This window comes from Haliaeetus leucocephalus, unplaced genomic scaffold (assembly GCF_000737465.1).
Source record: "Haliaeetus leucocephalus isolate CR32 unplaced genomic scaffold, Haliaeetus_leucocephalus-4.0 Scaffold545, whole genome shotgun sequence".
Taxonomy (NCBI): Eukaryota; Metazoa; Chordata; class Aves; order Accipitriformes; family Accipitridae; genus Haliaeetus; species Haliaeetus leucocephalus.
Window position 1 is genome coordinate 1920248 of NW_010972981.1, and position 12664 is coordinate 1932911.

General features: G+C 36.4%; 1 protein-coding gene across 3 annotated transcripts in view; it reads right to left on the reverse strand.

The window, feature by feature from the left end:
* The window catches only part of PROM1 (prominin 1), a 57267-nt gene that overhangs the window by 85 nt on the left and 44518 nt on the right, over window positions 1-12664 (reverse strand). For 2 of the 3 annotated variants that reach the window (XM_010576818.1, XM_010576819.1), the window contains 9 exons: window positions 11547-11693; window positions 11198-11269; window positions 8471-8563; window positions 7280-7333; window positions 5675-5755; window positions 5514-5582; window positions 4882-4974; window positions 3211-3326; window positions 2044-2112 (listed from right to left, as the gene is read on the reverse strand). In XM_010576818.1, coding sequence (XP_010575120.1) covers window positions 2044-2112; window positions 3211-3326; window positions 4882-4974; window positions 5514-5582; window positions 5675-5755; window positions 7280-7333; window positions 8471-8563; window positions 11198-11269; window positions 11547-11693 — 794 coding nt within the window. Of the gene's footprint in view, window positions 1-2043; window positions 2113-2491; window positions 2516-3210; window positions 3327-4881; window positions 4975-5513; window positions 5583-5674; window positions 5756-7279; window positions 7334-8470; window positions 8564-11197; window positions 11270-11546; window positions 11694-12664 lie in introns of all 3 variants that reach the window. The other variant, XM_010576817.1, reaches the window with a different exon arrangement.

Genomic DNA, 12664 nt, shown 5'->3' on the forward strand with positions numbered 1-12664 from the left:
CCACAAATGGAACAGAAATACCATGTCTAACTAAGGAGAGACAAGCTCAGTTGGCACAAACTGTTCTCAAGCTTTTACCCATTTAATCAAGAATTTTTCAAACAAGAGGAAATAGATTCACGGTTTTCTCTACCAGCCTTTCTGGTTTTTCTTTGTTTCATGATAGAAAGAAATGCTTGGATTACCTATTCAACACACCACTCCTTTGAGAACTTAATCCAGCCTCCAACTCTGCTCTCACAAAAATGGTGGCTGCATTTGAGGATATTTCTATCTTCAACAGGTATATAAAAACACCTGTGTGAGATATCCATACAAATATAAATATACCTCATATAGATCCCACACTTGTGTTTACATATCTTATATTTATAAAGAAAGATATCTGCATCTCTTTCCAGCAAAATAATCCAGCTCATTTTGAAGGACAAAAAAACACCATATGGGAATCTTTATACCTGCAAAAGTACAGGTGTACAGAGATCTATACAAAGTCATTTTTCTCAAAGTATCTCCCAAAATAATTTGTAGCAAATGAGAAAAAGCAAGGATAGCATAAAAGTGAAGAGTTTGCTGAAATGAAAATTAAAAACAAGACTCTATTGCTATGGGAATCCCAGACTGAGAAATTCAAAGTACGTGTCTCATAATTAGCAGTTTTTCAAATTATCTCAGTTAGCACATCAGAAGACAGCATTGCTTCAAACTGAATCCTTACTTTTTATTATGGAAGGCCATTTTGAGTAACTTAAAATTTAGGAAAAGGAAGTCAGGACTGAACTCGTAGGTCTTTGTTTAAAAGATTACTGTATGTTAGTAATTTTTAGCTTATTCGGGAACACTGTATTAAACTATTCATCAATCACTGAAATATCACAGAAAACGTGCTATGAACCTGAAGAGTATTAACAATCATACCAAAGATTCAAAGATCAGAAAGGGACTTCTAAGGCCTGGGCAATTATTAGTTTCCTCTCATGTAAAATATCAGAAGTCCTTAAAACTGAGAGTCCTTAGATATGCCAGTGCAGAGTACTTTTGAATTAAACAGGTAGGTTAATTTAGGGAGTACCCTTCATTTGCAGAACAGACCATAGCAACTGTGTCCTTAAATATCACTAAAAACATTATATATAAATACTTCCTTCAAAAGGAAATGTGGAATCAAGATTTGGTCAGTAAATAATTATTGTAAAATACAGTTCTAATAAATAATAATATACAACTAATCCAGCCATAAAATCTGGCAAGACTTCCAAACTTTGAGCTCTCTTGCTATTTACCTATTACTGAAAGAATGGTGATTTCTTACTTCTCTGCCAATACTCAACCTATACTTTCAGTCATGAAGTTGCAAGTTAAGGCACAGTGAGCTACACATTTCAATCATAAATTAGATCCTTCCTTAAGCAACTTGGATATTTTGCAAACCCAAATATTGAAGTTGTGGGACATGCTATGTTACCCCTATGGAAATTCAATGTCTCACAACTAGCTAAGGTTTTACAGCACAGGAGTTGTAGAGACAGAAAAGAACCCAAATCGCCTCCTTTTTAAACACAACTTGAATTTCTTGTTTTGTGATGGCACGTTAGCAGGAACACCCATTTTCTCTGTTCATGTTTTCTGCACCTGCCTTTTGCACAGGAAAAGCTCTTCTCACCATCTAAAAATAAAACTCAGGAGTAGGAATGCACCCCATCCTATCACTTTCAATTGCTATCAGAATATTTTAATATGTTTATCAATTTAGGACCACCCACCCACTGTCCTAGATAAATACCTAATTACCCGGATTTTAAGATCAAATTTAGGCAATCGCTTTGTAAAGTTGCTGGAAATTACTACAGTATCTGCTGTTATGTAAAAAATATTTAAGAAATATAAATCATACAGCATTTTCTATAGTGAGTAATCATGCAAAAAATCCATAAATAGATAATGAAGTGATTCACTTTAAAACGTGCAGAAAATTGGATAGGTTATTAATATAGTAGATGAAGTAAGGACACATGAAGGCATGCAGTTGCAGACTTGGTTTACCTTGTAAAAACAGGATTGTGTATACCATATAAATGCTCTTTATGATAACCATTATTACCATTTTCCGTACTGTAATAAAATAAATACACCAAGAAAGACCATGTTAACTATAAGATGCACTATGTACACTATGGCTTCTAAGACATGTACATGGATGATAGTATTATATGCAAAGATAAAATGTGTCTGTACAATAGAATTTAACTTTTCCTTTGTAACACTCAGGAGTTACAGCATAATTATAATTTTACATTTTTAATACTTTTATACTCTCCAAAAATTAATTAATTAATTAGCTATTCTTTTTGAGCTGGATATTCTAAGATTATCTATAAAGTCTGGTGAAACAGAACATGTTACCTCTCTTGAAGTAACAAGTTACATTAAAAATATAAACCTTCCCACCTGAATAAAGTAATTTTAACAAATACCAGCAAAAATGTCTTACGTTTTCATGGGTATAGTTTCAACACTAAAAAACACAGAAAAGGAGGAGTAATTAACTAGACACTAATAAGTGAGTAATTTTAGCTGTACATGCCTGTTTCTGCTCTACTGACTTGTGAACATGTAATGAAAAATGACCAGTATGAAATCTGAGAAATGCAGTGCACAGGCTAACTGAACAATGAATGAGCAAACAAAGACAAGAAAAGAAATAGTAAAACCAAAACTGATAGGAAAATATGTAAGAACAGTTATCATAAAGTAAAATGCCAAGTCCCTGAGACAGAGGAACTGCAATTGAAAAAGGAAAGACTGGTTAGGAATAACTAAGACAGTAAGAAAGTAAATAATTAATTCAAGGAGATTACAAAGCAGGCATAATTCACCTTAACAGGTTACTTAGCAAGCTAATAATTTGCACATTTGGAAGATATTTATATAAATGTTGTACACAAAGCTCTGAAGATCTCATTCTGAAACAAGTTTCTCAAAGTCAGAGCTGGCCATATCTGCACAGAATCACAGCAAGTCAAGGCAACCAAAGCCCACCTGCATGAAGCACTTTGCAGGCGTCAACTGAAACCTGCAGTATTTCACAAGCACATGCAGTTCTAATCTGACAGCCCAGAAGGTTTAAGGATTACAGTGCCTTCACGTGAAATACTCGAAAAAACATTTCAATCCATTTGCCATTTAGCTTACTTAGGAATACATACTTACTCATCATACACATCCTCTGTATCCATTCTACGATAGTATTTGGAGAGTTTTACAGCAAAAATTATGGCAGGAATTAAAAATATCGAAGAGCCTCCCAAACCAAACCAGAAGGTATTCTGTAACACAGCAAAATCCAGGAAAAAAAAAAAATCACAGAGAAAATTTATCAGAAAAATACTGAATCCTTGCTTGATATTCTAAGCATTGTTACTCAAAGAACACAGTAGAAATTAGTGGCACTGCTCTTGTGGACTATCTGAGGCTCCTCGTACTAATGTGGAACAGGGCACGTTAAGCAATCTCCACTGTCAGTGTGAACTAAAGTAAGAACACCACCATCTTACAAATGTAACCAAACAGGAATACGTCCGAAGTTGCTCAAAGCTACGCAGCCATAGTGCCCTAAAGTTATTTCAACGTAGTCAAGTCTTGGGCTAGAAAGTAATTTTGTGTCTCAGCATTAATTTACTAGCCACAATATTTCTTTTTCCGTTCTTGATATTTTGAAGTATTTGTCTGTCTTGTGGTTCTTGTCAAAATCTGAGTTTCCAGCACTTTTTCAAGGTACTTTTAAACTTGCTAACTGCAGCCTGTTTGTGTAACTAATTTCATTATCATACAGTTGAACTGAGTTATCACCAGGTGTTAAAATGATGATTTTTCAAATTTGATTTGTATTGGCTGGAGGCATTTTGACTTATAAATGACTCAGCTAAGTTCTATCATCAGGAAAATTGTGGTCCATCTTCCACCAGATGGTTAGTGGCTACACAAAGGAGAACAGAAGCTCTGTAACATATGAGATAATCAACAGCAGGTTAGGAGGTATTCATGGTTAAGCATTATCAAGGTTAAGCATTTCATGGTTAAGCATTATCAAGGTTAGAGTGCTTTGGCTTTGATTGATTACATGCATTTACTGGTGGCATGATTAGGACCTGGCTAAAAATGCCATAAAGCTAAATAATAGGTAGGAGATGTTTTAGGTGGTTTCCAGGCATGTGGTTTCTTATCCCATTTTTAATACATGCTGTCCTTTTTCCAAGCTCTTTTGGCAAGACGAAAAAAGCCACTATTACCCTTATATACTGCTACCAGTCATGCTCAAAGTCTCCACTGTACAGGAATGAATCAAGATCTGTCTGCTACAAGTCAAGTGATAAAAACCTCACTCAGGTTTTCTAGATTCCAGGAAAGATACCTGAGAAAATTTTTCCTTGGTATTTCTCACTCACTTCCTGCCCCTGCCCCATCCCCTTAAGTTAGAAATGGTTACAGCTGAAACTTCAGTTCTTTATGCTTTTCCATTTCAAGGTGGTTCAGAATCAAGAAATCAAACTGAAACCCACCCTGTCCAGAATTTTTATTCCAAACCAGTAGTACTGTATTTACTTTCCAATTCAAGTTGGAAGAAATTTAGTTAAGAACAGTTAATTTTACAGAATTGTTGCTAATAGAAACCTAAGTTTAATGGGAGCCTAAAACAAGTCCAGCACTGGTTTGGCTTTGGACTAGATCCAGATCAGAACATTTTTTCCTCGCATAACTTTGAATCTGATACTTTATTATCATACTTCAGAATAGTCTAGTCAGAATAATTAAATGCAGATTTATGTTCAAAGAATTTCCCACTTGATGTCCCAATTTTGAGTAACAGAAAATATTTCTTACCACAGAATCAGTTATATAGCTGCATAAAAAAATATCTACTGCTGTATCTATCACATTGGCAATAGGCTTGCATGCTGCTACCTCCATGGCAATCTGAAAGACAGATTAAAAAATACAGTTTGGAGTATCTAACGGAATAGAATACAAATCTCAAAACTTGCTTACAGTTACAGATACCGTTTACTAAATTGTTATCTCTCACCCTATCCAAATTCAAAATAAATTCCAGTGGGATATGCTATCAACTGATCATCTTTAAAACATCAGCTTACTTTCTCAAAGGCTGCAGCTGAAGAAAGACAAATAAAATAAGATGCTAATGACATCAATTTGAACTAAGCAGGGTAAGGCTCAGTGCAATATTAGGACAAATGGTAGATTTCAGGCTAGCCCTAGAAAAATGATACAATGTTATATTTGCATTTAATTCCAATCAACACAACTCATCATTTCTACTCTACTTCAAAGACAACAATACTGTTTATAGAAGACAAGTTTTCCCCTTCATAATAAGTACAAATATCTTACAAACTGAAACTATAAAACATACTATCAAAGTAACATTATTATTTAGCTTTTTAATGTTTTTTTTTTTAAATGCAGCTTCTCTCTATGAAGTAAATGCACCTTACCGACTCCTTGACCCACTCAATGTATTGCTCAAAGTAGCCAACTATGGTATCCATGTACTTTTTTGTCTCCTAGGAACAGACAAAAGTAAGTGAACAAAAGTAAGACAACCTCTATCTCCATGACATCATAAATTAATGTACTTTAATCAAGTAGAGATTACCTGGACAATAACTTGAGAAGCGTTGTTATTTATGAGAAACTGAGCAGCATTAACAGCACTAATGACATTTTTCACCTTAACCTGGAGAGGAAGAGACAGTGTTTAATATAAATAAATGCCTTTCAGGCTGTTACAATGGCTCTGCAGTCATTGACAGGAGCCTATTCTCTTGATAAACCAGAGTCACTGTCCTGTCAAAACCTGACAAAACATGCAATTCCAGACAGAACATGAGCTTGTTTAAGGATTCATGGTCATGTCACAAAATTCTCTCACTACTAAAAAAGGAAGGTATCAGTGGTTACGAATAATATCTTTTCCTGGAACCTACGTAACTAATTCATATACCAGATCAACTTTCTCTTCCATTGTCTTTCCTTTCCTTAAGTGTGGAAATACTTTCATCAATGTATGTATATACACTACAGACACACACAGTGCACAGGAAGAAAACAGTGGGCCATATACTATCACAATTCCTGATTACTAGAGTATCATTCTATACAGCTAGAATATGCTGCTAATCAATATCCAAAAGGATTGAGACACTTCAGTATATGTACAACCCCATAAGGTCTTTCAAAGAACACACACAAAGGATAATGTACATACAGCCTGAAACTCTAGAGACATTTCTTAAATATACTTAAGGGTCAAACATTTCCTTTTCTTATCAACACCTTTCATGGCTTCTTACCTCCCCATCCAGGTTCAAATCACAGATTCTAAAAGAAATCTAGCTGGTCTGCTGCTGTGGATGGGTGAAAACCTTAATGGGAAGAAATGAAGTAGGTATGGCCCATCAAGCTGTTGTGACTATGACTCTTCGGTGCTAGCTAGTGTGGCTGGATTCTTGCTACCAGAGCCAAGGCAGGCTAGTGGCAACAGAAAGCTCTGCTGCCAGAAAAGTAACCATCCAGTTGCTTATTCTCCTGAGTCTGGCAGAGCATGAAGGCAGCTGGTCTCACTGTGGTGCAGGCACTAGCTGCTACTTAGAAGGGAAACATGGGCAGCTCTGGGGAAGCCTCTATACAGATCCAGGTTCCCACAGCAAGGCTGATGCTGCAGAAGCAGGAAGGCAACGAGTACAATGCTAACAAAACAGGCCCCAGTGGGAGCGGGACATTAGACAAGAGGTCGTGAAGGATGCGAATCACAAAGATCTCTTTTCTCAGTTGTATTTTTGTATTTGTTTCTCAGTTGTTCCCCCTAAGTTTTGTATTTAAGGATTCTATAAAAAACAACTACATTTTTAGGAACATGAATAACACAATATATGGAACTACACTGAAGTCTATTTTATCACATGACAATTAAGTTTACAATTCATACTTCAAAAAATATCCCAAACATTTTTGGGGTTTTTTTGTTGGTTTGTTTTTTTTTTTCCCTTCTCTCCTCTATAAGGAAAGGAAAGCCAGGGTAGAAAATGCTGTGCAGAAAAGATATCTAAATCCCTGTTACTACCTCAATGAATTACAATCTCTTCCAATAACAGAACAGCTAGAAATAGAAAAAGCTGTACTCAAAATATATGCCTTGCATATGTGGCGGATGGATTTAAAACAAATAAAAATGTTCCTGTTGCCAGAAAGAAAAGCTTACCATAAGTTCAGACGATGTCCTCTTCAGTAACCTAATACTCTGATTTAAAGTGCTCTATTAGAAAGGAAGTGGGGGGGAAATTCAAGCCATTACTACAAGTAACAGACCACCTGTTTTAACATTATATATGCATGCTTTGATCTTCTATAGATTATTTTGTTTCTAATACAACATATCACATTATATATAGTAACAACAGTTGTATTAAAACTAATATATTGTAGTTTTAATCGTTGAATCAGTACTTCACGGACAGCACTAAGTAGTTATGAATTGTGTACTGGAAGACTTCAGATTTAACTAAAGTTAGTAGCAATAAACTGAGTAAGATTTATCTGGAGGGAAGAGAGAACAGTTAAAATCAGAACAAGTGTTCAGAGAATTCTGTATTGTGCAATTTCAGAAGGAAAAAAGCACTTACCCTAGCTTTAACGTATTTCTTGACAGTCAGTTTTGTAAAAGGAAAAAGAGATGAGAATAATTAGGAGTTAATTAGGAAAGAAGAGCATAGAATCAGAGTGGAACAGAAGATCCAATGCTTTTCTGCAAGAGGGCTTTGATAGGGGTAGAAATACCATATCAGATGCTAGGACAAACTGAAAGTCTTCATGTTACATAGAGGAAAAATCAACAACTAGCATGTATGAGATTCACAGCTTAACACTATACAAATCACTGCCTGGCAAAATCAGGCAGAAGAAGCCCTTTCTCATCTTTTATAGCACCAATAGAAAAGGTTTTTCTTTGGCTCTAAATACTATTGTCAGAAGTTTCCAATTCTAATACTGTTAGGTGATTGCTAACTCCACAAAATAAAATGTGAAAGTGGTAACTGCTTTTATTACTGAAGACAAATGGTAAGCAAAAAAGAAAATCAGTGATTTAGGATTAGAATTTTGTAAAGTTCTCCCTTGCTTCTCCTTTTATTCATATATGATCACAAATAGACACAGAAAAAACAATGGGGAAGAAAAAGGTCATGATTTTAGACAACATTATAAAGTAGTAGTATTTTAACTAGGAAAACTATTTACTAAACACATACTCTAACCAGGTTACTCTTCACTGACACAATGCAAGTGCGATCTGTGCTTATATAATAGCAAAAATCCAGCTTTCTAAACTGTATTTAAGAGATTTAGAGATTCGTATTTTCTACAAATATGTTTTAATATTCCTTTAATATTTTACCATAGCTTGCTCTAGCGGAACGACTTGCTGGTTATGAATCATTCGAATGTTGTTTGCGTGTCCTTTTAAGGCATTTTCCAGCGCTCCTTTTGGCTGCAAAAAATGCAATTATGCAGTATTGTTCAGTAGTCTCAAAGCTTTCCAACACAGCAAAAAACAATGAAAGTTGCACATTATACTCATCCACTGCAGAAGAGCTGATGCTAACAATGGGATATGGCAAACTGAATTCCTCAACACAAGAAGGGGAAAAATCACCATATTAATAATTCAAACCTCACCAACCAAAACAGATATATTATACTGCTTTTCTGGCTGTAACGTTATCAGCACAAATTTAACTGAAAAGAATTTTCACATGGTGCACTAAGTCATTTTAAATACAGAAGAGTGAGCACATCTCCCCTCACTCGCCACAAGCCAGACTTCTTTGCAAGAAGCCTGGAGCTTGAAGCCTCGGCTGGGACGAGCATTTCCCAGTCATGGGTACTTGCTTTTGTTTTCGGCACTGTGGACATCACCCTGAGGCACTCTCTGCTTTCTGAGGGGCACAGAAATTTACATATTTTCAGCCAGTAACTTGGAAATGCGTCTGTGAAGGGTATTCTTCATTTTTGCAGCTCCTGCCTTTCAGTCAGAAGATACAAGTTTGTGCCCTGATTTTCAAGTCTAAATGCCTGTCTGGAGCTCACACTTGTTGCAAAATACTGTACAATTTGATTTTGCTCTCAGAAATAAATTTCTTTTCCACTTCCTTTCAGTGGCAAAATCACTTGGCTCCCTGCATACACACTGCTAAATCCGTTTTGGTAGTGTAATAACAGCAGACCTCGATGCTCAGAGATGTCTTTGCTTCCTGTGAAGTGTTCATGTAAGTAGCCAGCTGCAGCCACTGAACAGCTTCAGGATGCTTTGTCTCCTGTACTGCTGAACTGACTTACTGAATAACACCTGTGGGTTTGCTCCATCCTCCATATCCTGACCCCTTGGTTTGATGCAAGTTTTATTCCGTTTGCTCCTTCCAGCGTAAAAAACATACATTCAATTCTGTGCATGGTGCCAGAAAATGCAAACTATACACCCAACATTAATTAATTCCAAAAGTTTTTAGTTTATTTTTTAAATTGATTGTTCTTGTAAACTTTAAGAGCTATCACTAATAACAAAGTGGGATTATAAAATATCCTTGGAAAGCAGTATCAATTTGAAAACAATCCAACTTTTGTAATATGTCATATTGTTGTGGGTTTTTTGGTTTGATTTCGTTTGGTTTGTTTGTTTGTTTACATTTCCATAGATTACACTAAATAGCATTGCAAGAAAGAAATAAAAACATACACTGTGACAGTGAGTACATTTAATATTATATTTTTGTCTTTTATATGAAGAAATTACTCTGCCTGATCTATTCTCAATTCTAATGCTTCCTTTAGATTCTATTACAAAAAATAATGAAAAACCAATCCACCAGCACAATTTATTTTCCTTTATGGAGCTATGTAGAATACACCTTTGAAGAGACATCTCAGAGGCAATTCTATGTAAGATATAACATGTTTGAAGAACCTCAGCTTGCACTTAGAAAATAGCCCCAAACCAGCAGCAACTCCCCACCTGTATAACCTTCAAAATGGCAGAGTAAAAATTGAAAATGGAAGTGTGGTGAAAGCTACTGGTATCTGTCCGCGTTAGCAGACAACCTACATGAGGAAACGGGCAATGTGCAGCTCACTCAGTGCTTGGAGAGGACACTAACTACAATACAAAAAACCCCCATGAGCAGCCTAACCCTGACAGGAATGCAAGCACAACAGGTGTGATTAAATGATGCAAAAAGCTGGAGCAAACACACCAGGAGCCCCTACCGGTGCCCTCCTCTCCCTGGAGGGATGGATATCCAATAAATTCCAAACAGCATGGTCTCACTCAGCTGTCTGTGTCCCTTAGTGATCCAAGCGATTGCAGTATGTGTGCAGAATAACTCCTTCTCCTAAATCGCAATGCAGGAATCTGTCTTGGGCCAGTGTCCAATCTAGTGTCCAAACTATGACTCTCATTTTGAAAAATAAATATAAAATGACCTTGACATGCATACAAACATGTCAACTGGATCTTCACTATCTGTTAACACAGCTGTGTCATTCTGCAGATTCATTTGTGGGCAATGTTGTAGCTATACCCTCTGATCATTGTCCATGTGTCTGCATTCAAAAAGCCCTTCAGAGCAGACAGGATCTCTTTTGTGCATTCTCCTTCCACGGTGGAGCCCTAGTTCTTATTAGAGCCCTTATGAGTTGCCCCAGTATTAATTTTATTGCTAATTGCAAAGTTTTCTGCTCACCAACTGAAAGAAAATTAATTCAAATCATTTTTTCCATCATGATCTAACCAATTTTTCTTCCTACTGGGACCCTGATATGTAGACAGCATAACAGGAAATACTCGGAGTATTCCCCTCAATTCTTAAGCAAACAGTGGAATTTAAGAAATTACACTTCCAAAGCAGAAACTGTACAACAGCATACAAAAATCAATAGTTAGCAATTTAAAATACAGCTCATATGCAACATTGTTCTTGAAATTTTTTCCATACATGACAATGTAACATGTATGTAAGTGTCTGAAGTACAAGAATTCCCCCATAGGAAGTCTAAATACTTGGCTATGTATTTGTACTTATATAAACGATACATTTTATGTATTACTGTATTAGTGAATTAAACTTACCAGCTGGTCTGCTCTTGCTTCTAAGTCATTGGCAAATGACAGAAGATCAACCTTGGTAACACTTTTATTGATCTGAAACAAGATGTGGACAGTAGGGAAAGAAAAAGAGTATGTTGTTAGTGCATATACAGAGTGTTTGCACTTACCACCCCACCTACTTTGTGTACCCTTTATTTCTTTAAATGTTTATTGACCTTAACTTCCGAAGTGCTTTTGCTCCAAGTTTTGTGATTCTTCAAAACACACCCTTTCATATAAAAGCAGATTTTTCTCCATTTTGCCCATTGTTAAAGAAACATTTCATTTTACACTTTGTCCCAGTCTTGTCTCTAGTTCACTACACTCTCACCTCTGTCAAATATGCTGCAAAGTTTATCCCTTCTATTCCTGAAGAGCTGAAATTCAGAAGATTCTCCTTCCCAATTTCATCCAGCAGAATGATTTTGCTGAGGTTTATCTGAATATGTTCAATTTTAAGTGCTACATCTTCTGTGTACTGAGAGGGAAACAAAATAAAGCACAAAAATAGTTTGCACCCAGTTCATATTCCTCTATTGCCCAGCCCCGCTGCCCAAAGCATCTTGCTTTTGCTGACTCATCACTTCCATGAAGAAGCATACACTGATTTTTGCTTACATCACTTTAATTCGATTAACTTTGGCAGAATCCACCAGGTAATGTTCTTCCCTTCCTTGCAGCATCCACACAGTCTAGCCATGCCATGTTCTAACCTACCTATGCATCTTTCATACCAATGAATTACTTGCCTTCCATTACGTTTTAAGCAGGCTTCTCCAAATAGATATTAGTTCCTCCTAAGAGGAGACTGAGATAAAACAGAATTCTCTTCCCCCTCCAGAAATGTTATCCTTAAAAATTTTAAGTTCTACCCCTGGCCCTAATCAAGGAAACCTAGAGAATTCATTATCTCAGCTGCGGCAGGACAGACACTGTCTGCTGTATTGGCTACAGGACTGGACGAGACTCCTCTAAATATGTTTAGTGGTGCTTAAACATGATTTGCTTATTGTTACCTAAAGTCCTCCTGCACTGCACCCAAATCTAAAATGTTACCTGTCTTGCACAGGCTGCAGAGCAAGAGATAAGGAATCTGGAAACCTGACTTCCTTCCAAGCCTCTACCATTAGTCTGTTGTGGAAACTCAAAATAATTTTCCCTCTTAGTGAATCTTCCCTGTTTATTTCAATTGTATATTATTTGGGGCTGGGACTGTATCTCTTAAGTGTGGGTACAGTGCCTGGCAGAACGGAACACAGATCCCCTAGGGGTTGCTGTACTGAAGATCAGTATTATAGGCAACCCCAAAATTAGCGCCGTCATGTAATGACAGTGCAGTCATATATTATTACAGCTTAACTGAAAAGATTTTATTTTATCCCAACCCCTGCCCACCAAAATAAAAACCATTCTTAGGAGCACAGCATATCATATCCTGGATGAATATAA